Source organism: Staurois parvus, unplaced genomic scaffold (genome assembly GCF_062004578.1).
Source record: "Staurois parvus isolate SC_StPar_1 unplaced genomic scaffold, SC_StPar_1.0 ptg000813l, whole genome shotgun sequence".
In the NCBI taxonomy this organism is placed as follows: domain Eukaryota; kingdom Metazoa; phylum Chordata; class Amphibia; order Anura; family Ranidae; genus Staurois; species Staurois parvus.
In genome coordinates this window covers 5,738,804-5,765,000 of record NW_028318609.1, presented here as the reverse complement: position 1 = coordinate 5,765,000, position 26,197 = coordinate 5,738,804, and the positions used below count along the sequence as shown (strand labels likewise).

General features: G+C 43.1%; 1 protein-coding gene across 3 annotated transcripts in view; it reads left to right on the top strand.

The window, feature by feature from the left end:
* LLGL2 (LLGL scribble cell polarity complex component 2) overlaps window positions 1-26,197 on the top strand; it is a 154,077-nt gene that overhangs the window by 111,647 nt on the left and 16,233 nt on the right. For all 3 annotated transcript variants that reach the window (XM_089654924.1, XM_089654922.1, XM_089654923.1), the window contains one exon: window positions 1,395-1,659. In XM_089654924.1, the coding sequence (XP_089511050.1) occupies window positions 1,395-1,659 (265 nt within the window). The remainder of the gene's footprint in view (window positions 1-1,394; window positions 1,660-26,197) is intronic.

Genomic DNA, 26,197 nt, shown 5'->3' with positions numbered 1-26,197 from the left:
GATCACTGTATTGGTGTCACTGGTTCTCGCAAAGTGTCATTGTAAATATGTCTGCTGCAATGTCACAGTCCCACTATAATTCGCTGATTTGCGCCATTAATAGTATAAAAATAAATTCCAGTCTATATCCCATAGTTTGTAGAAGCTATACCTTTTGCGCAAACTAATCCAATATACACTATTTATTTTTTTTTTACCAAAAATATGTAGCAGAATACATTTTGCCCTAAATTCATGAAGAAATTACATTTTGCTAATTTGTTTTTTTGTCATGTGATATTACTGAATCTACATAAAAATACCACAAGCATTGGTAATGTGCATGCTGTAAATTCAAAAGCTCCATAAAAAGTGTGAATTTAAGGTCAAGGTCTGCTATCCCTGTATGTGAGTAGTGTATTTTTCTGATTGGTCATTGATCTGTTCCTCTTTTTTAATAAACAGACTTGAACCTTTACAAAAGTGGTTAAACCACTTTAAACTGAGCTCCCTGCTGCTACATGACAGTGACATATAGTGATATTGCCGGAGAGAATACCCACAGAAAATTGCTGTCCATATGTTAACGTTTACATTTATTTAACTGCCTAACAGTATGGCTCAAAATTAAAATTTTATGTGTGATTAAGCAACTTTAGCACACAGTACAAAGTGTGCGAAACATACTATTAACAAAACTGTGAAACTCATGAATTATTGTAGTTTGTCAACCTGGTCCCAGTCTACGCAGGCTGGATAGCATTTCAGTCCTTCCTTGAGCCAGCAGGTCCCAGCAGTACTGGACTTCGCAGCCAATTTTCTTAAGTCCCTGGCAGAAAAGCCATCTAGCTATACGTCTGTAGAGAAGAGGCCCTGTAGACACAGCACAGTGCAGCCTTGGAGGCTTAAGAGGACCAATGTTCCATTTACAATAGAGCAAATGTCCACTTGGATTGTAAGCTTTAACGAGCAGGGCTCTCTGTTTCCTCTTGTATCAAATTGTATTGTAACTGTAATGTCTACCTTCATTTTGTAAAGCGCTGCGCAAACTGTTGGCGCTCTATACAGCCTGAATAATAATAGTAGTAATATTAAATCCTGGTCTGGGTTGAATGCAGTAGGTGTAAAAGGGAAAAAGGTTAGGATGGCAGGGCTAGAGGGCTGCTAGGTAATATTAAAACCATCCATTTAAATATACAGAGTTCTATCGTAATGCTTTTGTGATGTTTAAGTAAAACTGCAAAAACGTACCCAGAAAACATTCTGTACTGGAAGCAAATTGAAAACGTAAGAATGAAGAGAAACTAGACTTTAGCAGTGCACTAGTTCTATATACATTTTCCATTTTATTTTAAATGTAATTTTGTTTCTTGTAGTAGTTTAGTGTAATTTGTGGTTACACATACCTGTTACAGGTGTTTACCCTGCCCAAAGTGAGCAGCAAACTCAAGCTAAAACTGACAGCAACAGAAGGATGCCGGGTGCGCAAGACATCGGTGTGCAATTTTGGCAGCTGTCGATCTGAAGATCACAATGAGAACCATTTGACTGTTCTTACTAATCTAGGAGATATCCAGGTGATATCCCTGCCACATCTCAAACCACAAGTGCGGTATGACTGTATTCGGAAGGAAGATGTCAGCGGCATTGCAAGCTGTGTATTTACAAAGTATGGACAAGGTTAGTGCAACGTTTCAACCATTTTCTCTAGTCTTGTTTTGTAGAGCTTTGTATATAGAGTAGAAGGTCTTCTGTCACTTTCAAAAATATGATATAAAAGACAAAATAATCTTGCCGTCATAGATTTCTGACATCAGTATTTTGAAGTTGAAGTTTACCTGCTAATGGAGAATTCTTTTTAACAGCAATTAAGTTTTGACAGGGTTCCGCGTTTGTGTAGTGTAACACCTTCCCGCATGGCCTATAGCAGATTGACGTCCGGGAGGGACACTCCTCGTTGTGACTGGGCGTCATATGACGTCCTGTCAAAATGAACCGCGCACTGCCGCGATCTGTCAACGGGACACAGCCAATGACATATCACTTAATTGGCCCGTTGCCAGTATCATGTGACCAATCACAACAGATCACATGTCAATTGTATACAATGGATGGCTTCCTGTCATGCCATCCATTGTATGCAATTATGTTAGTTGTGACTGGTCAAAGCAGTCACATGATACAGACAGGGCCAATCTCAGTCCATCTGTATTGTGTGATGAGCTTTGCCCAATCACAGCTAATCACAACAAAAGACTGAATCCGTTTCAGTAAGAATGATTGCAAATATCAATGAAATACATTGGTATTAGCAATCATAATGTGTTCAAAAAACAAACATGAGCGTAGTTAAATCTTACTATGGTAACATTGTATTACTTTGGTCACCGTGCGTTAAAGAAAAAATAGTAAAAAAAATAATGTAATAAAAAAAGAAAAAAAATTAAATTATTTTTATTTTTTTTTACATATTGTCATCAATCAGTGTCCCTGATCAGCGCCACACCAGTTATATAATAACGCTGTACTGGACTGGTGACCAGTATGTTAAAGAAAAAAAAACAAAAAAAAAACTTTTTTTTTTTTTTTTTTAATTACTACATTTTCCAAAAAATTGTAACCAAAAATTACAACCCCCAAAAAACTCACCATGCCTCTTACTAAATACCTTGAACTTAGTATTTTCCAAAAATGGGTGATTTGGGGGGTATTTGTACTATCCTGGTGTTTTTTTTCGGGCCTCAAATGAGATGGGCCATCAGTACATCAGGATTAATCAATTGTCAGCTATATATATATCTTGTTTTATAAAATGTAGCAGAATACATTTTGACCTAAATTTATGAAGAAATGTTATTGGAAAAATAAATGCAATTTTCTTCGTTTCGGTTATAAAATATTTCAAAGTGTTTTCAAGTTTTTTTTTTTTTTTTATTTAGCAAAAAATAAAAACTCGGTGATTAAATACCACCAAATGAAAACTCTATTTGTGTGAAAAAGATAAAAATGTCATATGGGTACAGTGTTGCATGACAGCGCAATTGTCTTTCAAACGTTTACTGAATCTTGTGAAGGGGTTTGCTGTGGCTTCCCAATTAGCAGTGTGTAAGCAGTCTGGGATCCCCCTTTTTAAAGTATAACTAAAGCAAAAACTTTTTTTTATTTCTTTATTTTTTATATTTGGATAGAATGAAGGATTAGAACTCGTAATTTTTTTTCTTTATCATACATCACAGGACACAGAACAGGCTTTTCGTGACTATGTAGGTTATATGCCACTTATAGGTGAATGGACACTGGCAGATCAATCAAACAGGAAGTCCTCCCCTATATAACACCTCCTACACAGGAAGTACTTCAGTTTTTTTCAAGAGTGTCTGTAAGGTGGAAGGCCATGGATGTGCTGCATGTGCTCTTGGAGCATACTTGGAGGTCTTGAACGGTTCTGCTGAGAATCTAGGACTTCAGTCGGATCAGTTCATATTCTGTTAGTCAAAATGGATGGTACCTGAGCCTCTTTGGATAGGAGACAAGATTCCTCGGTTTCCATATAATACAGCATTATGGCGTGGGACCCTGCGTAATGGAACCCTGTGCGGGGTTTGTTCGGACCATGGTGCATTCTAGCAGGGTGCTATACAGGTCCAAGGGGTTGGACCCCTGATGTAAGAGGGACGGTGTCCTTGATTGTCTTTTATGAGAGAGCCCACTGTGATAGGTGAAGGTTGGACTCCTGTTATGATTCCTGAGTCCTGTGGCAGGAATGGTAAGTTTACATTTGCACTGTTTCTTTGAAAATCTGATTGGTCGTTCTCCAGTGGCCACAGGGGGCAGTGTGCTGTTTGGTCTGGCTGGGCCATGCTCTGTGTGTCTCTGAAGGAGTATTGGGCTGCAGTTTTCTCCTCCAGCCACTAGAGGCCACGGGGCCGCTCTCTGTAGCCTACTCTTGTGCAGTGGAGGCAGGAAGTAGAGTGGTGGCCATTTTGGCTTACTTTTGAAGTCACATATGGTCTGACGATTTGTGAAGCTCCTGAGAGATAGCAGGGATGCAGAGCAGTCTATGGCTGGATGATGATGTTACCTTTTGGGGGATCTGCATGACCAGACAGGACACCATTATACACTGCATTAGCCTGCATAATCCCGAGGACCTTGTACAACTGTTTCTGACACACCCCTGCATGGGTATCAGTGCACTTAAAGAAGTTGGGTCTCCAGAGTAGCTTGCATTTGATCTGCAGGAGCTTACATTTGGGCTGCACTGAAGTGGCATTGAGGCTGAGTTTGATGCATATGTGCCTGGAAAACTAGTATGGAATCAAGTGCAGTTAATTTTGACACAGGTCTTTGATGAATTATGCTTCTAAAAAGCCGGGCAGTTGCGGCATTGTATTACATTGTTGTATGCATACCTGTATAATTGTTTGAACTGTATATTTTCATAAACTGCATACGTACATGCATACTTGCTTAGACTGTAATGAAGAGCGTGAAATTGGTGCTGGAGAAATAATGACTGTAGTTAATAGTCCATATAAAAGTCCAAATGGTTGAATAAATAAATGCAACATCCGTGACAGCACGCTAGAAGAGTGAGCTAAGACTCTGTCAATATAGGGGTACCAGGCTAAGTGCAGCATTAAAACCATCACAATTTATTAGACACATACAGTCTGCAACTCACTAAATTATGGTAGTAACAGGCGTATCTGTAAATCCCAGAGATGTCTCATCTGGTCCTGGTCTCTGAGGCGATCACAGTGCTGCTGGGCAGTATGGCCAGAGCTTTAGGAAGCGTCTGTCCGCCGCAGGTACCAGCATGGTACACAAGATGGCTCTGGGCCGATGACGTCAGTGGGAGAGTATGATTACGTTGTATTGGGCAGTAACGCATTTCGAAGCTTCCGCTTCTTCGTCAGACCTATTTGGCTAATGGAAGTGACTGTTTTATGTAAGGCTCTGGTCGGGGTGGGGCCCACAGGGATGGGATTTAAAGGTTCTTACACAAATTATAGGAGAACATTTTAAATTCTATAACCGCAAAATTATTAAAGACCGGGTATAGGCTTGTATAAATAATATACAGGTATACAAGTATGCAGACATAAATCAATTCAGATAAAAAAAAAATGCATATAAAATACATTAAAGATAAAATGGTATGATCACACAAAAAAAATTTTCAAAATTATTTGGTCATATGTTCATCCATGTTTTGCATATTTCAGGTCCTTTTTGACATAATTTCTTATCCACCACCTTCAACTCATGTGGGTGGGTAAGTAACTATTAAGGAGTAACGGTTCATAAACCTATGTATTTGAATACGCTTTACATGTTTATGTACACACTGTCCTCTTTGTGTGGTTATACATTCATGTTCTTATTCTATAAATATATATTTACAGTGTGTGTGTATATATGTGTGTGTGTGTGTGTGTATATATATATATATATATATATATATGTATGTATACACACACACACACACACACACACCTCTCTCCCTCATCATATATGAGGGCTGCCCTCGAAACACGTAAGTCATTCTTCAGTTCCTAGACGGCACCTATCACACCTCGAAAAATTAGAATATTGTGCAAAAGTTCATTTATTTCAGTAATGCAACTTTAAAAGGTGTAACTAATATATGAGATACTCATTACATGCAAAGCAAGATAGTTCAAGCTGTGATTTGTCAGAATTGTGATGATTATGGCTTACAGCTCATGAAAACCCCAAATCCACAATCTAAGAAAATTAGAATATTACATGCAATAAATAAAACAAGGATTGTACATAGAACAATATCGGACCTCTGAAAAGTATAAGCATGCATATGTACTCAGTACTTGGTTTGGGCCCCTTTTGCAGCAATTACTGCCTCAAAGCTATCAGCCTGTGGCACTGCTGAGGTGTTATGGAAGACCAGGATGCTTCAATAGCGGCCTTCAGTTCTTCTGCATTGTTCGGTCTCATGTCTCTCATCTTTCTCTTGGCAATGCCCCATAGATTCTCTATGGGGCTCAGGTCAGGTGAGTTTGCTGGCCAATCAAGCACAGTAATCCAACGGTCATTGAACCAGGTTTTGGTGCTTTTGGCAGTGTGGGCAGGTGCCAAGTCCTGCTGGAAAATGAAGTCTGCATGCCCATAAAGCTCGTCTGGAGAAGGAAGCATGAAGTGCTCCAAAATCTCCTGGTAGACGGCTGCGTTGACCCTGGACTTAATGAAGCACAGTGGACCAACACCAGCAGATGACATGGCACCCCAAATCAACACAGACTGTGGAAACTTCACACTGGACTTCAAGCATCTTGCAGTGTGTGCCTCTCCATTCTTCCTCCATACTCTGGGTCCCTGGTTTCCAAATGAGATGCAAAAGTTGCTCTCATCACAAAAGAGGACTTTGGACCACTGAGCAACAGACCAGTTCTGTTTTTCTTTACCCAGGTGAGACGCTTCTGACATTGTTTGTTGTTCAGGAGCAGCTCGACAAGATGAATATAACATCTGAAGCCCATATCTAGGGTCCGTCTGTGTGTGGTGGCTCTTGATGCACTGACTCCAGCCTCAGTCCACTCCTTGTGACAGTCCCCAACGGAGTCCTACATAAGACAGTCACTTCCATTAGCCAATAAGGTGTGATAAAGAAGCGGAAACTTCGAAACGCGTTATCGTTCACTTATATTTCATCACGCTCTCCCGCTGATGTCACTTCCGGCCTGGCGCCATCTTCAGTGTAACGTTGGTGCCCGCGGCAGACGGCCGCTTCCTGAAGCTCCAGCCATACTGCTCTGTTGCACTGTGATCACCTGAGAGATATCTCCGGGATTTATAGATACGCCTATTACTACCATAATCTAGTAAGTTGCAAAACTGTATGTGTCTAATAAATTGTGATGGTTTTAATGCTGCACTTAGTCTGGTACCCCTCTGTGTTTTTTCTTTCATTCTTGTATAAACTGCATGCTTATGCTTGCATAGACTGCATATGTACATATGCATACTAGACTGCATACTTGTACTTGCATAAACTGTATACTTGTGTGAACTGCATACTTGTATAGCAGAGTACCTGTATACTTACATAAACTAAACTGCATAACTACAATAACTACATATCATTTTTTTTTTTTTTTTTCTTTTCAAAATTTTATTCAAAGAAGAAAAAGCAGGTTCCAACACAGTCTGTTACCAAAGTGATAAAGAGAACATCAGAATACTAAACATAACAGGCATGCCTGTACAAAATAATAGAGACATGTTACAGGTGTATACAGAGGTCTTATCTGGTATAAGTATAAAAATAAACAATCAGACATGTAGACAGGCTCCAAGGTTGAGCACGATATAAACTCCGTCAAATCCACGCCCATCCATGAATGGGAGGAAACCTGCCACAGTTTTCACTTTAAACAGACAAAAAGGCAGAAGGAGGAGAAATCGAGTCAGCAAGAGGAAGGGAAGGGGAGAAGTGAGAATAGAAAAAAAAAATGGGGGCAGGGGTGTCCAAGTTCCCACAGGGCTTATTTCAAGGAGAGCTTTACCCTCCTCGGAGTATGTGAACATATTCCACAGGGTCCATGTATTTGAGTAAATTTCTTGTTTCTGCTGTGAGGAGAGTAACAGATCGTCAAATAGCCAGGCAAGAGGTATGACTTTGCGCATGGAGAAGATGACGGTGGAGTGATTTCTCATAGGTTTTGGCTGGTATTTTAGAGGCATGAAGGAGGAAAGGCTGGATCATCAAGGATTGTAAAATTGGAAAATTTCTGTGCAGTCCTCCGGACCTCTTTCCAGAAATCAGAAAATTTAGAACATGACCAAAAAATATGAAGCAAAGAGCTGTACTGTTCCTGGCATCGCTAAAACATTGCTCAGATGTATGTGGGAAGAAAGTATGCAAAGTGGTCTGTGTGTAATACCACCGGGACAGGATCTGATAGTTTCCTGTATTCTAGAGCAGATGGAGGACTTAAAGGTAAATTTTAAGGATGTTTGTCCATTGCATGGCCATGAACACCGTACCCAGGTCTGATTCCCATTTCTCAAGAAAGGGTACTGAATGGTCATCTGGTGGAGTAATCAATAAAGTGTACATTTTCGAGAGAGCATGAGAAAGAGAGGTCCCTGGTGCGAGCACTATTCCTCTAAATGGGTCATCGTGCGGTCAAACCAGCTAGAGGCGCCAAAGAGTGCAAGAAGTGGTGAAATTGTATTGCCACCCAAAATTTCAAAGCAAAAGGTGCCAGAGTTACTCATCATGGTCTGTGTGGTAGGCCAGACAGCTGCCATTAGGAAGTGGAAGGCCTGAGATCTTCACTCGGCAAGGAGTGAACAAAATAATCCCTCCTGAAGGCCTGGAGGGAACTTGGGGTTACCCAGGACTGGAAAAGATGAGAGTCTAACGCTGACAGTAAAGACACCTTTAACCCCCCTGGCAGTATTCCCGAGGGTAGCTCGGGGTTAACTTTCAGTACCAAAATCGGTAACCCCGAGCTACACTTGGAATTAACCTGCAGCGTCGCTCAGGGATTCCCTCTTGCACTTACCTTGTCCCCCCTGCAGCATCCCTGGCCATCTCTTCCGGCCGATGCCGGCATCCGTCTTCTGGGTTCCGGTCCCTGCAAGCGTAGGGACGTATGGGGGACGGAACCGGCGGGAAATTAAAAAATGTTAAAAGCGACATTCACTCAATACACTAAAATCTCATAGTATAACATTACTGTATCCAACCATTTCACATACATTTTGTCCCTAGTGCTTTGTCCTGTGTCCTGCCTGCGTTTTTACGGTTCTTTCTGCCTGGAAACTGAGAAAAGTCCATGGCGTCCAAAAAGTGTCCCTTTTAGGTCAAAAGCGATTTTAGACCAGTTAGAGAACAGCGATAGTAAATTAGAACCATTTGCAGAATTGAGTGATAATGATTCGTGGGGAAATTCGTCATCAGACACTGAAAACAATTTTGCAACTAAGCTCAGCGATGTGTGAACTTGACGCTTTATTTCAAATTTCAGTGTTTTTGGTTTGATTACATTATTGAATTAAATTTATTATTTTTTATGATTATTTATTATAATTTATGATTTCCTGTTTCAAATTTTATCATACCCGGGATGTTTACTAAGCTCTTGTGCGGACAGATTTCAGTGAGTTATTCCTAAGAATTACAGGCCTACAATAAAAAGACATATTTCCATGCAAGAAAATGTACTGCTTTGAGCACAGAAATACTGACATAATCAGGCACAACGATCCGTATCTGCTTTAGGCTTTTAACCTCCCTAGCAGGCTATCAAGGGATGTAGGTTTAAGGTGAGGTGGCAGTGCTCCAAGGCACCAAGGTGTGACACACATGGGTATTTGGCTTTGAGCTTGTTCAATCTGTGTCCCAACTTTAGTGTTCCAGTTGTGACACCAGTCTAGCAGTCTGTTCAAGTGAGCTGCTAAGTAATACTTATGAACATCCAGCACTGCAAGACCCCCATGTTTAGTGAAGGTCAATAGGTGTCCATGCAGCCGAGGGCGTTTACCTGCCCAGATAAATTTAGTGAAATGCGAGTGTATTTTCTTAAAGTATCATGGGGGTATAGCAATAGGTATAGAATTTTTGGGAGAATGCTCATTTTAAATTATATTGCAGCGGCCAAACCAGGAGTGAAGGCCATGGTGCCAAGACTCCAGAAGGTTACGGGCCGTGGCAATGAGTGGTGGGAAGTTCAGATAAAAAGTGCAGGACAAATCGGCCAAAATGCAATGAATACAGTAAAGGGAGGCTACAGATATAAGGGGAGCCTATATATCAGTGCCCCCCTTTGCCTTACTGCATTCGTACCCCCTCCCCTCAGATTGACTTGGCGGCACTGTCACTGACCTCCTCTCTGGTGCTCATTCAAAGCGCTGGTTTCATCCTATATTCTTCTCTCACAGTATCTCTGACTCCATTCCAGCGGCACTCCCGCTCAGACTCCGGATATAATACAGGAGATGGTTAGAGGATGCAGACACAGTCCAAGAGATGGTTGCAGCTCCAGAAATACTAAAGTGGGTGGTTAAAGACACAGTACAGGAGATGTTTATAGGCTGCGGATACAGTACAGGTGATGGTTAGGGGCTGCCGACACAGTACAGGAGATGGTTACGGGCTGCGGACATGATATAGTTCAAATCTCAACAGCACTCACCAGTCACGTGATAGACACTTACAGATGCCCAGCGGGCGGCTCTCCCGCCTCCCCCATCCAGTCCTCTGCTCTGGCTCTTGGCTGTTGCTGTTTATAAAAAAAGTGCAGAGTGGTGCCATAACGTCACCATGCTCCCTCCCACCTGAACCCAGCCAAATTCATCCGAGCTTGTCCGATCCCACTTTGCGCATGTGCAGTGGGAAAATTGGCTGAAGTCCATTTTTTTTTTTTTTTCATGGACCGCTGCCAATCCGTAAATGGACATTTACAGACAGGTCATAAATGGTTAAAATTTATGGACTGTCCGTAAATTTACGGATGGTTGGCAACCCTAAGCCCAAACCAGCAAAGAGACCATCACAGAGACCCACATCTAAGCAGCATTAATAGACAAGGCCAGCCCTCTGTCCTGCAGAATTGCCAAATAGTAATCCATAATTATCTTTTCCAAGGCAATGCCGGTCTGTACAACGTCTGTTGGCTCTGCTGTGTCCACAGTGCAGCAAGTCAGTGACTGTCTGAGGCTGAGCACTAGTGACTACTCTTCCACTCAGGCTGCAAGTAAGGACACTTCTGGTTTACAGGGAGAGAGGCGGAGTGCGGTTGATGTTACACCGCCTCCATTCCACCCCAATGAGTGCAGTGCAGCTGAGCTGCCACCCCAGATCTATTGAGGCTGCTAAGCTGACCAGAGCCCGGCCGCTAGATATTGCAGATCGCAGCAGCAGTATCATGGCAGCACAGCAGCCACCACTCTGCTTAGCAGCTCTCCAGAGTCCAGGCCAGCCCCAAAAAATTGGGCAGCTGCGAGGCCCCTGTAAGTGTGATGCCTTAGGTGACCGCCTAATTTGCCCAATTATAGAGCTGCCTCTGCTCTGTCCACTTCAACTCGAAACTAATTTGCAGGGTTTGGGGTACGGCAGAGGGGACAGCTACTCCCATTGCTTCACATTTGCAGAAATTTATCTTAAGGTGAGACATAGTATCATAGGGAGTCAAACTCTTGAAGTAGATTGAGGTGAGAGATAGTCAGATTAAAATCTCAGCCTATGCTGTTGACTTGCTCTTTTCCTTAACCAATCTAAGTGTCCCCAGCGGTAAGGCCAGTAATGTCTGGGTTTGGGCGAACCTTGCAAAGAAAAAGTTCGAGTGAGTGCAAAGAGAAGGGGTGACAAGGGGCACCCCTGTCTGGTACCATTGGTAATGGGAAAGGGCTCCGACCGTAACCTATTCACTGTAACCTGTGCTGTTGGGAAGGTATAGATACTGGAGATCCAATGCTATATGGCATAAAATGGCGAACATAAAGTGCCAATTCACCCGGTCAAATGCTTTCTTAGCGTCCGTCCCCAGAGATACGCACGGGATGTGCGTTTGAAAAGCCAGGTGTATTAAATTAAGGACTTGGATGGTATTGTCCTGTGCTTTTCTGGTCGGGATAAAACCCACCTGATCAATAACAGTAGATGCTGAAGTATGGAGGCTATGATCTTAGTGAATAGTTTCAAGTCTGTTTAGTAAGGAGGTGGTCTAGAACTGTCACAAGACGCGGGATCTTTACACTCCTTTGGAATAATTAAAATGTGTTTTTTTTTTTTTTTTTTTTTTTTTTAAGTTTCTGAGTGAAAGAACGCTGAGGGGCCAAGTGTGTAAACATTTTGACCATGTAAGGGCCTAAAGTGGGTAAGAGAAGTTTATAATACTGGGCTGTAAATCCATCCGGTTCTGGCGATTTTCCATTTCTTGGCCATACCAACAGCTGAACAGCTGTTTGGAGTTCTTCTAGTGATATGGGGGCTTCCAAGTCACTCCGTATTGGTGAGGGGTGTCTCAGAATATGAGAGGAAACCATATAATTCTCAATATGCTCTTGAGAGCCTGAGTAGGCTCGCAAATTATATAGAGAGGAGTAGAATTCTTTTAAGGTGTGTGCAAAATGCTTAGGAAAAGTGGCTTTCTCACCGTCTGAGTTGTAAAATCTGGGGGACACAAGTCGCCAAGCACTGTTCTTGGAGCGATCTTGCCAATAGTTGACCACACTTATTGCCAGATTCATAGAACATTTTTCAGCAAGTTTGTAAGGCTGCCTTGGCTTTATATCTAAGAAGGTCAGAGATCTGTCTGTGCAAAGTGAAAAGTGCCCTCTCTGTATCAGGAGATGGGGCCTTTTTTTTGTGGTGAGCCTCCAACCGATATCTGTAAGCAGCCTGTCTATTTTTGCCTCCCTTTCACGCGTTCGCCATGTTTGATAATGATTCCCCTAATTACTGGCTTATGGGCTTCCCTGATAGTTCCAGGGTTGCAGTCAGGAGTATCATTCGTTTGAAAAAAAATAACCTATATCTCTGGCCACTTCTGTCATCGGAGTCCTGAAGAAACCCTTCACTTAGTCTCCAGGTCGCGGACTTGGAAAGAGGGGCATCAGAGAGGGCATAGGACATGAGGACAGGAGTGTGGTCGGACCAAACAATCCGTTGAATGGAGGCCTCAGTCACCGCATGGAGTTGTCTGGGGGACTAGGAAGTAAGTCAATGAGGGAAGACCGTTTATGGGAGAAGGATTAGAAGGAGTAATCTTGTTTGCCTGAGTGAAGTCGTCGCCATACATCCACCACTTGGGCTTTGTGGAGAAAATTCGCAATGCGTTTACGGGAGCTGGGAAGAACTGAGGAGACACCCAGAGATGTGTCCACACTTGGAATCAGAGGGACATTGAAATCACTTCCTAATATTGTCCATCTGAGAAATCTAGAAGTTTTTCTAGAATGTTACTGAGAAAGAGGTCCTGTTGTTTGTTAGGTGCATATACAGTATAGTAGCCAAGGTTACTTTAACTCCTCCTATTGTACCATTCAGGAAAAGATACCTCTAAGCAGCATCCACAAGACTGTCTATACATGTCCATACATACTCAGCTGGAGACCACTATCGATATGCTTTCGACTTAGTATCAGGATTAGTGGAGTGGTATGCCAGAGGGTGGAAGCGAGTCTCCTGAATGAAGGCGACATCTGCACAGAGGCATCTCAGGTCTTTTCATATGAGTTGATGTTGAGTCCCTTAACACTAAGGGAAAGTTTACGGACAGAGCCCATCTTCCAGGTAAAAAAAAAAAAGGGGGGGGGGGGCTTTTAGAGGAGGAAAAGGGAAATGAGAGGAGTGAGGGGAAAAACAGGAGATATAAAGTTAGAAGGGAGAAGTGTAAAGTGAAGTGGAGAAGATGCTCACCAGAGTGTAACTTCTCCAGTACGCTACTAAAAGAGAGAGAAAATCTGGCTTACTGCCAGCCTCTAGAGTGTGGGCCTATGAAAGGGGGGGGGGGATAGCTAGAAATAGCCAAGAAAGGAGCTCCGGAAGCCCCGTAGCCAAATTTAAAAAGTAGTAACAGTATAATCAGCAACCTGTCTAAGTGATAATATACAACAGGAGTTTGCAGAAGGTCAATCATTTTGAATAAATGGGACAGAGAAGAACCGTATCTGTTTGGCCTTATCCTTGTGGGTACATCCTTTTTACACTCAGCCTGTTCAAGAACCAGCTCTCCCCATCAATACAGAGAACTACTCATATAGTCATGCAATCAATGTATGAAAAAGAGGTTTCCTTGGGGGGCAAGGGTCACCCCCCCGAAACGGGAGCTCCAAATCCCCGAGGGAATACCAGGTCAGTTGCCCAAGCCTGTTGAGCTCTCTGGGCACCCCAGTCTGAAGACAAGTGTAACAGGAAGTGTCCAAGGGCCCCTCTCGTAGCCCATAGGGCACACGAAGTCAAACACCAACTGCTACAATGTGTGCTGATGGCAGCAGAAACATTGAGGAATGAAACCCTCCAGGGAATTGACTGAGTAGATATGCAGGGGTAATGGGGGCATACACCCATCTCAAAAAGTGCAAGTGAAAAACATTAAGGGGCCAAAGCCCTTCCAGGAAGGCCGGTAAACAGAGAAGAAAAAAAAAACATGGTACCCAGATGGGCTCCCCAAGTCCTCGTGCAGCCATAAGGGACATCCTGACAGTACACAATATCGTCAAGACAGGCACCATGAGGGCACAGCAGAGTAGTGGGATCTGGCAACTCCACAGTTGAAAAGACAGCTTATTCCAAGGTAAACAGTATGTCATCCACACAGGTCCACCACAATCACTAGAAATAGGCCGCTGTCAAGACAGAGGTCCACCCACCAAGGTGGGTCCCCCAGTCCTGAGGGGGGCCTTAAAGAAAAGACAAGAGAATTTTATATAGTGGTTATAATTCAGCCAGCAAATTTCTCTCCAGTGTAACCGATAGGGAAGTAGGAATAGGCTTCAGTGGCAGTGGGTCGCCCTAACGTTGAGAGAAAAAAAATTGAGTAAAACCCTCTAAAGTAAAATAGTCCAATCTTGTTCACAGGAAGAAGGTGAACCCTAGCACATTCTGCTAAAGTGGGTTAGGGCAGTAGGGCATGGCCCCTGCAGCAACATACAGGTTACCGGGGAGTTGATGGGTGCCTCAACCCCACTTCACAGCAGGAAGGGTTCTCTAAATGGTAGATGGTCAGATCCTAAAGAAAAAGGGAATGGCTTAAGGACTAAGTTGAGTCAGTTTAAGATCTCCAGGTGACTGTGGAGGACATGAAGTGAAAAACAGAGTATGGCCTCAGATGTTCCACCCTCAGGATTCATGGGAGCCATCTGGGGTGAGAGTCTGGGGTCCTCTCCTTGCCTTTTGCGGGTGCGGTGCAAAATCTTGTCAGGATGACAGTGTGCCTGGGCGGCCTAGATGCTGAGGAAATATCTAGATCCAATTGGGCACTGGGAATGGATCAACTTCCAGGAGAGTGAAAAGGTTGGGCAAGTCTGCCTGGGTACACAGATTAAAAGATGAGGTACCTTTACTGTTGGCCACTGAGAGGGGGAATCCCCAGCGGTAGGAGAAGCCCAGTTGGGAGGCCCTGTCCAGGATTGGACACAGGTGGGCCTTGGCATTGCAGGGTGGCTCTGGAAAGGTCTGGAAGGATCTTCTCCGAGGTGCCAATAAAGCCAATCGTGCTGGCCGTCCACGCTTTATGAAGAATACCTTCCTTTTGAGTGTAGTAATGGAGGTGGTAGATCACATACCGCAGCCTGTTTGGGTCCGATGGTTTCGGGCCCAGCTCCCTGTGGACTCTGTCAAAAGCTAGGTCAGCAGGAGGAGTCCACTACCTTATGGAAAATAGCAGTGACCGAGTCCCAAAGGTTTTCCAAGCCTGTAGCTTTAGGTGAGCCTCGGAGCCATATGATGTTTCCGCGGCTCCGGTCTGTCAGGTCCTCCAGACGCATTTGATGTGCAACTGCCGTATCTATGTTGGCGTCCTGGGCCTTCTCCAAAATGGTAACCAGCTGTTCTAGCGTGGTGAGAGAGGTTTCCCCAGTAGTAAAGCGGTCCACCAGCGGTCGCCAGCCTCCGATTTGAAGGTCCCTCCTGATTGTCTCCTCCACCCGGAGGATGAGGGCTTCTATATCTGCCTTTGTAGGCAAGGCTTGAATAAGTGCCCGGAGATCTGTGTCAGTGGCGGCAACCGATGAGGTGCCCGATTAGATTGAGGTCGTAGGTAGTCCAGAGGAGAAGGCTGCTGGGACATCAGAGTAGGAATCCGAGCCTACTGAGGGTGAGGGAGACGTTGGAGCTTGAGGTACAGGCACCTCTGTGGTGCGGCCGCGTGGCTCCGCCATCTTTTGACTGGTGCTAGGCCTCTGAATTTCTGGCAAGAAATGAGGGATTGCCACTCTAGAGCCAGATGTGTGGTATATTTTTTGAGGTGTTTTTGGTCTTGCACTTCTTTAGTGGTTTTTATGCCGCAGAAGGATGCTGTAATTCCTGCACAGAAAGCTTGGCCATATCCAGACCGCGCCCCGCTGGCAGCTCTTTCATGTAAGGAGCCGTTCTTGGTCTTGCATCATAAGGGGATGTTGCATCTTCATCCGTCTTTTTGCCTAGAGTGGTTTCTAGTTTCATTTGAATCAGGACTGTGTCTTGCCTTTCTTTTTTTCCTAGTCCACAGTCGGCAAGGGAAAGATCGCTGCATACTGTATTTACTTGAGTATGGCGGCACAGGTCGGTAATCCTGGTTTGTGCTGCCAGAAGGGAGCAGCAAGGGCAGTCAGCATCCAGGTCAACTATTTCTCATTGGATCCAACAGTTAATCATTGAAGCCTATGGTTTCAAGAATAAGGTTCCACCTTTTCGAATGAGAGCCCCTACCAGGAGTGTGGGTGTATCTTGGGCTATCTGTCAACAGGTGTTAATAGTTCAGGTTTGCAAGGCCGCTACATGGGCTTCAGTTCACAAGGTTTTATCAGGTGTATGTTAGAGCTGTGGAAGATTCTGCCTTTTGGCTGCAGCTTCTCACGTACAGCTGAGTAGGACCTTTTGGGATTGATGTTGGTGGTTATTATGGTGTCACCCACCCCTCAGATTTTTTTATTATTTATTTAGGACATCCCACATAGTCATGAATAGCCTGCTCTGTGTCCTGTGATGTACGATAAAGAAAATTTGGATTTTTTTTTTTATACATGCTTAAATGTAAAATCCATTTCTTAGAGTAAATTACAGTACACAGAGGTCCCTCCCCTCCTTTCTAGAATTTAATTGCTTGCTACAAAAACTGAAGTACTTCCTGTGTAGGAGGAGTTATATAGAGGACTTCCTGTTTGATCTGCCAGTATCCACCTATAGGTGGCATATAACCCACATGGTCATGAATAGCCTGCTCTCTGTCCCGTAATGTACTCCCCAGAAATGGATTTTACAAGTAAGCAATGCCATGCCGTTATTTGGCAGTTTAGGCCAGGGTTTGGAGGAAAAAAGCACATTAATGAGCCAGGTGTGTGCTTCCTTCATATTAGAGTTGGGATCAGAGCTCAGGGCCCCACCCTCCTGAGAGGGTCCATGTGTGAGGGGAACTTTGAGGTGCTGCTATGCACCAGACTGTCCAGGTCAGAACAGGCCAAGGCCAGAGCCCTGAGAGAGAGCGCGCAGCTGGGAAGCTGCAAGTAAAGACGTAAAGCTGTGCAACATCTGTGCATGAATACTGGGACATGTATGATGGTCAAGAGGACCAAGAAGTACTACTCAGAGCAGTAAAGTTGCTCTTATCGTATTGATGTTGAGAACCCCTTGCGTGGAAAGATGTGCATGTGAACCTTTGTTACTTTTAAATAAGTGGGCAGAAAAAGCCCTGAAAACGTACCTCTAGTGTGGATTAAACTCACTTGTTGGGTGCAACCTATAAACTAAATTATAACCCCAAAATTATCACCGTATGTAGAACTTTCCTGTCTGTGCCACTGCTAAGGAGATTCACCCTCTATTTGTCCTGTTTACCATTTTTATTGAAAGTAAAAGAAAATCCCACATTTTGGGTTGTCCCCAGAAAAGTAATGGAGGGAATCTTCCAATGTGGACACTAGTTCTGGTGACCTGTGGGTCCCCATCGAGTTCTCTTAATTTGCAGGGATTTCCTCTCTTCCTGTTTGGCTATGGGACAGGAAGTGAAGGGAAATCTCCACAATGGGACACAGATGATGAAAAAAACATCTGACAGTATAAGTCTTCCAACCATAAATGATATATGGATCACCTGCGCTACCCAGAATACACTAATTATCCTAAGATTGGGAAGCTGCTGTCATCTGGCTATACACCTGGACAGAATGGCAAAGAGGAAAAAAATGGTGCTGCGCTCCCACACAATTGCCTATATACTATATATACTCAATAAAGAATTAAACACAAGTAAATAAACGTCTTATACAGTCTGCTGTGTGCGATGTATATACATCTAATATTCACAATAACATGCAATCATATGCAAAATCTACGCCCATATGGGGAAAAAAACAAATATTTGAATGCATGTAAAAGGAAATAGTGCAAAAAACACGTGTCCCTAAAACAAGGGTAAGGCGACATGAATCACAAAATCACAAGGTGATTGACACTTGGCATAAATTATGCCCGCAACTGTGCAGTGAAAAGGGGCGAACAACTGGCATAAATGGTGTCTTTACAAATAAACGATAAGATGGTCAGGATGAAACCTGACTAAAGACAAAATATAGGACCAACCAAAGTCCTTCCACATATATGTGTATCAGAAACGTGATAGGTGACCACAGAGCAATTAAATAATAAATACATATGAATATAAATAATGTGCTCAAGTCCCTAAAATTGGGACAGAAAGTGCTATTAAATGAACATCAAAGTGTGACAACACAGATAATTTGACAAGTGACACACTACATAAATAAAAAAGCACTACTGATAATAAAGAACAAAAGTCCACATGCGTAATCCTCAAACAGCTGGATATAGTGGAAATTCCAGCGAAGAACATAAGTGATGCAGGTGTAAAGAAAAATAGGATCCATCACTGGCTAGATTGCCCCCTAACCTTCATGTAGCGACCCCCCCTCCCCCCCCGCCCCCAAGGGACCAAAAAGCCTTCACAATGTTAGACACAGCTAAACGACCAATCAGCAGGTACAGGTCCAGGTTAGCAGTGGTGGTGGTATCCCCCTTAGGAACTATAGGTATGACCAATCCTGGTATCCGGGTCTCTTTCATATAGGATCAGCTCAGCCACCTCACATATGTGGTGAAGAAAAGAGGAATCCTTTTATATACGAGCTTCTTTTATAAGAGGCTTGCTCTGCAATCGACGCTGCCAAGTCAGCTTGTAATGTTCTCAGTCAGCTAAACGGAGCAGTTCTGATCAGCTGCCTGAGAACATTACAAGCTGACTTTGGTTGGTCCTATGTTTTGTCTTTAGTCAGGTTTCATCCTGACCGTCGTATCGTTTATTTGTAAAGGCACCATTTATGCCAGTTTAGTCCCTTTTCACTGCACAGTTGTGGGCATAATTTATGCCAAGTGTCCATCACCTTGTGATTTTGTGATTCATGTCACCTTACCCTTGTTTTAGGGACACGCGTGTTTTTTGCACCATTTCCTTTTACATGCATTCATGTATTTGTTTTTTTCCATATGGGTGTAGATTTTGCATATGCTTGCACGTTATTGTGAATATTAGATGTATATACATCGCACACAGTGGACTGTATGAGGATTATTTATTGTGTTTAATTATTGAGTATATATAGTACCGGTATATAGTTGTGTGGGAGCGCACCACCATTTTTTTTTTCCTTTTCTCTTCCAGCCATACCATTCTTCACAGATAAGCGGTCAGACATGAAGGAAGGTGGCATTTAGAATGTGAACACTAATAGAGGTAGGATAAAGATATATACAGTATTGCTTATATGGGAAGGTAGATCCTCTTTGATTTTCCAACCTAAGTTTAAAGTGGAACTTTACCTAAAAGTGAAAGTTCTGCTCCTCCTCTTCCTTCCCCTCCTCCTCTACTATTATTGGCAATTAAATTTTTTTTTTTTTTTAATTTTACCTGCTCCTACTTCCACAGTTTGCAGTTGTCGCCAAGGTGCGATTTACAGAAGTTTGGCCCCTTTCTGCCTGCAGCCTCCTGGGCCATTTTGACGTGTCCCAGGAGGCTACTGGACAAATTTTGAAAGCATAGCACATCTCGCGCATGTGCAAGGGGGAGCCAGCTGTTAAACAGCAGGGAATCCCTTGAAGACTGAGATTGAGCTTGGCAATCTTTTTTTCAGCGGCAGTTTTCATTTTCCGAGTCACAGTCCTATGCAAAGTCTTTTTTTTGTCTTTCGGTCAGTTGACCGTGACGACTGTGCTTATGCTTATCAGACGACATTTTCACGGAAACTGTATATGCCGTCATAACCTTTTGATACTACAACTCGCAGCACAGCAAATAAATTTATCAACTTCAGTAACGTGGGCACCAGCAATTTTCCGCCTTTGACGCTCCGTAAGCTTTGACATCACTCTTTATTACTAGAAGCGCGCACAGTGACTGACGAAAGCGAGACTTCCCACCTGTTAGCTAGATGTCTCATCACACGGTGGAAGCAAAATAATGTTACATCATTTCTGCTTTCAACTCAAGACATGTTGCCACTTTCACACCTGGAAATCATTTAGTGTTCCCATTTTTTTTTTTATTTAGTCTAACCCCTGTAGTTCTTTACTTTGTGTTATTTTACAAATCATATACTGGGGCTATTTTTAATGGGTGTCCAATAGAGATTCTGAGTGGGATGAATTCCCAGTCCTCTGCACCACATTTTGATTGTTGCTGGATGGGTTCAGATAGACCCCTGGACAGTGGTGAAACTAGATCCTTCAGGGCCCCTGTACGAGAAACCAAGAAGGGCCCCCCTGACCCTCTGTCGGGGGCCCTTCCCTCCGAGTCTGGTGGTGGAATGCCACGGCCCCGTTGCAAGTACAACCTTTATGACTCTGGTAGTTCCACTAGTATCAGTAGTTTTTTTTTTTTTTTTTTTACATTATTTTTTGGAGCCCCACTGGGAGGCTTTGGGGAGTTTTCAAGTATCTAAACAAACCTCTGATGTTCCACCTTTAAGACAGAGAAAGGAGGTTGAGGACACAGTTTTCAATTTTGGAGAAAGCATGGGGGGGGGGGGCGGAGATCAGAAATAAGCTACAGCTGCTTAATGCTGGCTCCTCCCCTCCCTCTTGCACTTTTGTAGGCATTCAGCAGTTGCAGGAGGAACATGGAGAGATTGGTTCCTCTATATGCATCCGGGCCCGCTGCATTATGGAGGTTGGGTACTGCGACCCCCTGTAGGCACGCCCCTGCCCCTGGACCTCGTACTGTGATACTACAGACTGTTGGATCTAAATTGGTCAGTGTAACAGATGGACTGCTATTCCCAGGAAGGAGCCCTACTCTGAGCAAAGGAAGCTGATCTCTATGAACTCAGCAAGACTCGCTTAACCAGTTCTTTGCTTTATGGCTGGGTACCTTGACCGTAGAAGTTCCCTTTTGCTGGAATAAACAGCTTGCTTTTTGGTTTAAGAAATTGGCCTAGAGTCTCTCCCCCACAGTACATAGTAGAATACAGCCCAACACCTCATTTTAACAGTTGTAGGGCTCAGTCCACACATAAGGCAGCAACAAACAGTTATGTATCTTTCCGACTTGATGCATTCAAACGAGCATGTGCTTATAAACCAGAAAGTCTTACCCTAAAACAGGGTTTTTCACTGTTTTTTCATAGAAACAACATACAGTGCCCAACATAAATGGGTACACCCCTTTCGAAAAGTAAGATTTTAATCAATCTCTCAATGGACACAAGAAGAATTTCCAAAAATTTGACCAAATTGAGTTTTTGTTTTTTTTTTCTTTTTTGTTTTTTTTAGAACGTATGTTTTGCTCCTTACATGAAAGTTAGGTTGATAATATAGATTAAAAAATCTTCAGTTTTACTCAAATTTAGTTGATACAAAAATGAATTCAACCCACAACAAAAACTACTACATCTAGTATTTTGTATGACCTCCATGATTTGTAAGGACAGCGTCAAGTCTTCTAGGCATGGAATGAACAAGTTGGCAACGTATTGCAATATCTATCTTTTTTCCATTCTTCAAGAACAACTTCTTTTTAGAGCCTGGATGCTGGATGAAGAGTGATGCTCAACTTGTCTCTTCAGAATTCCCCATAGGTGTTCGATTAGTTTTAGATCAGGAGACATTCTTGGTCACTGAATCACTTTCATCTACTCTTTTCTTCTTCAGAAATGCAACAGTGGCCTTAGATGTGTGTTTTGGATCATTGTCATGTTGGAAAAGTGCACGAAAACCAAGGGCATGGAGTGATGGTAGTATCTTCTTTCAATATAGAGCAGTGCATCAGTGAATTCATGATACCATCAATGAAGTTCAGCTGTCCAACACCAGCAGCACTCATGCAGCCCCACAGAAGGACACTGCCACCACCATGTTACACTGTAGGCACCATGCATTTTTCTTTGTACTCCTCACCTTTACGCCACCATACAGTTTTGAAGCCATCAGTTCCAAAAACATTTATCTTGGTCTCATTACTCTAGAGTCCCAGTAGTCATCTTCTTTTACAGCATGAGCCCTGGCGAATTCTAGGTGGAATTTTTTTGTGCATGGGCTTTAGGAGAGGCTTCCTACGTGGACGACACCCATGCATGCCATTCCTCTGCAGTGTATGCCGCATTGTGTAACTGGAAACAATCACCCCAGTTTTGCTTTCTGCTACTTTAGCCAACTGCAGTGAACTTGTTTGGCAATTTTCTTCAACCCATCTCATCAGGAGACGCACTTGTCAAAGTGTTAACTGCTGTGGATGGCCTGGACATCTCTGTGAGATGGTTGCAGTTCCATCTTTGTTAAACTTTTGTATCAATTTTGTTACAGTATTCTGACTGATATGTAAAGCTTTGTTGATCTTCTGGTAGCCTTCACCTTTCTTGTGTAAAGCAATTTTCTTTCTGAGGCCTTGTGACATTTCTTTTCTATGTGGTGCCATTGCTGACCGCATGAAATGGAAAGGGGTTTTCTTTAAGTAACACCTTTTTAAATTCAACTGTTTATTTTTCCTAACAAATTCATTCCAGACCATGTTGCAAAAATACACTTTTTTGTGTGAGCAAATTAATAAATCTTGTTTGCAATCAATGCCCCACATTTGTAGGAGTATTCTGTAGTAGTGTCCCATAGAAAATTTTGATTCTGAAAGGAAAGGAAAGGTTTTCTGACAAACCTGTTTGGGTGTACTCATTTATGCTGAGCACTGTATGTATGGAATAACCATGCAATTAAAGTGCAAAAAAAGGATGGGGGTACACAAAAGAAAAACTGCTAGGGGAGCAATATATTGCTGGGTCTCACCAAGGGGTAAGAAGCTTTTTCTTGCCATTTCCTCAGTGCGTAGTATGTTATCAGTGCAGCACTGCATAAAAAAGTTTTGAATACCTTTATCAGTGCACAAGTGGCATGTCCTAAAAACAAGTAGAAAAAACACAAGTTAGACTGCTGTCTTGGCTTCTGGGCCATCCTCAGCCCCCCACTGGAAAATTCAAGTGATTGTAAAGTCTAAAATATTTTTTTTAAATGACAAGCTTGTTATATTTACCTGCTCTGTGCCATGGCATGGCACAGAGTGGCCTGAACCTCCTCTTCTGGGGTCCCCCGCTGACACTATTGGCTCCTTCTCTTAGCCGCGCACAACCATAGGAAGCCACTTCCGATGGTGACACACATGCAGGCTTCCTTCCAAGCTGGACTGTGTTTTGTCCATAGCGCCTTATCACAGCTTTACAGTAATTTAACTCCATGTACAGCTCGAAAGAGTGCTGAGCATCTGTTTGAGATGGGTGACAAAAATGATGTATGTTATAATATTAAAAAATGCTGAATTAATAATTATTACATGCTGCTTTAGGCCACATACTATTTTTTTTTTCTTGGTAATTCCTTTATCATCAGTAAAATATACAACATACTGGAATGGGGCAAAATGTCCAGTGTACATATGATTCTCTCAATAAAGGGTAAAACAGAGGTCCAAGACATTGTGAATAATACAGGATGTCCTGAGATAATTGTTACATGTGAATCAGTAGATAACCAGAACCATAGGGTATGACAAAACCCAAGAATGCTACACAGAAAAAATCTCTGTAGAGATCATGTCGAAGTAGCAGACACCAAGACTAAGTGAAAGTATACACAACAGGGTGATCCAAATAGCATGGCCAGGCCAGTTAGAAATAATAAAAATAGAACCGAGGAAAAGGGGGAGTTGTGAAACCAAAGGTGGGACATGGAAAGGGAAGCAGAAGGGGAAAACAGAAGGGAGAACATAAGAGGGAAGGGGTGGAGAGGAAGGGAGGAAAGAAGGAGCCGGGAAAACAAAAGGGCAGCAAAAAGGTTAGTGGATTGGGAGAGAGAAGACCAGAAAAGGGTCTCTCTCTCCCAGGTAAGATACAAGGATAAATAATGCAGGATACACAAACTCATTGAGATAAGCCTCCAGGTAGACAAAATATTGCCAGGGTCTCCAATTTTTGGTGAAAGATTCTTCTTTATTATGCAAGCTGGTTGTAAGCTTTCATATCTCTAAACTCGTTCACTTTGGTAAACCAGACGGTTGGGATCTGTCCAACATAGCAACATACAGGCCTTTGTAGTGTTTAGAAGCTGGATGGTAAGGGAGGTCTTATATTTTTGAATGGGCCATTCCAAGTGGTGCAGCAGCCAAGACAGAGGGTTATCTTGTAGATTGACAGCAGTAAGCTGTTTGATAATACCTGTTACTTCTCGCCAGAACAGCTGTATATGCAAGCATAGCCAGAAGATATGGATCATAGAACCATCCATTGCACTGCACCTCCAGCATGAACTGGGGACCTGAGGAAACATCCAGTGTAATGTAGTGGGGACGTTATACAATATAGTAAGGACTTTCTAACTAGTCTCCTGTACCTTAGTGGCGATTGAGGACTTTTGGGTGAAGTGGAGAATTTTCTCCCTCTTGTATAGCAGTAATCTGGAGGCTCAAATCAGACTCTCACTGGGAAAGAAATGGTGGAACATATTCTCCAGGAGGGCGGACCAATGAGGCATACATCAAGGATAAACAATGACAGACAGGTTTCTTCTTGTTTCATAAGGCCCCAAGCTCGGCTATAGCCAGCAGGTGGTGAGAGTGAGACTTCAATGTTTTATTCCTCTTTTTATAAAGCCGATTTTAGTCCTATGTTGTGAAGGAAACTGTTTAATAGGAGTTCATTTACCAGCTGCTGCACAGCTGATATTTTCTACCATCAAATTCCTGGCTTTCTTATAGACAACACAGAATGCTCTGCAAACCTCCTATCCTAGAAGCTTATTTGTTAAAGTGTTACTAAACCCACAACAGTAAAATTAGTATGTGTACTACAGTGAGGAACAGAAGTATTTGAACACCCTGCGATTTTGCAAGTTCTCCCACTTAGAAATCATGGAGGGGTCTGAAATTCACATTGTAGGTGCATTCCCACTCTGAGAGACAGAATTTAAAAAAAAATTCAGGAAATTACATTGTATGATTTTTAAAGAATGTATTTGTCTGCACTGCTGAACGTAAGTATTTGAACACCTGAGAAAATCAGTGTTAATATTTGGTACAGAAGCCTTTGTTTGCAATTACTGAGGTCAAATGTTTCCTGTAGTTCTTGACCAGGTTTGCACACACTGCAACAGTGATTTTGGCCCACTCCTCCACACAGATCTCCTCTAGAACTGTCAGGTTTCGGGGCTGTTGCTGAGCAACACAGAGTTTCAGCTTCCTCCAAAGATGTTCTATTGGATTTAGGTCTGGAGACTGGCTAGGCCACTCCAGAACCTCGATATGCTTCTTACGGAGCCACTCCTTGGTTATCCTGGCTGTGTGCTTCGGGTCGTTGTCATGTTGGAAGACCCAGCCACGATCCATCTTCAATGCTCTGACTGAGGGAAGGAGGTTGTTGCTCAAAATCTCACAAATGGCCCCATTCATCCTCTCCTTAATACAGTGCAGTCGTCCTGTCCCCTTCTCAGAAAAGCACCCCCAAAGCATGATGTTACCACCCCCATGCTTCACAGTAGGGATGGTGTTCTTGGGATGCAACTCATCCTTCTTTTTCCTCCTAACACGACGAGTGAAGTATAGACCAAAAAGTTCTACTTTGGTCTCATCTGACCACGTGACTTTCTCCCATGCCTCCTCTGCATCATCCAGATGGTCATTGGCAAACTTCAGACAGGCCTGGACATGTGATGACTTTAGCAGGGGAAGCTTCCGTGCAAGGCATGATTTGAAACCATGACGGCGTAGTGTTCTACCGACAGTGACCTTTGAAACTGTGGTCCCAGCTCTCTTCATGTCATTGACCAGCTCCTCCCTTGTAGTTCTGGGCTGATTCCTCACCTTTCTTATCAGTGATACCCCACTAGGTGAGATCTTGCATGGAGCCCCAGTCCGAGGGAGACTGACAGTCGTCTTTAGCCTCTTCCATTTTCTAACAATTGCTCCAACAGTTGATCTATTTTCACCAAGCTGCTTGGCAATTGCCCCGTAGCCCTTTCCAGCCTTGTGGAGGTCCACAGTTT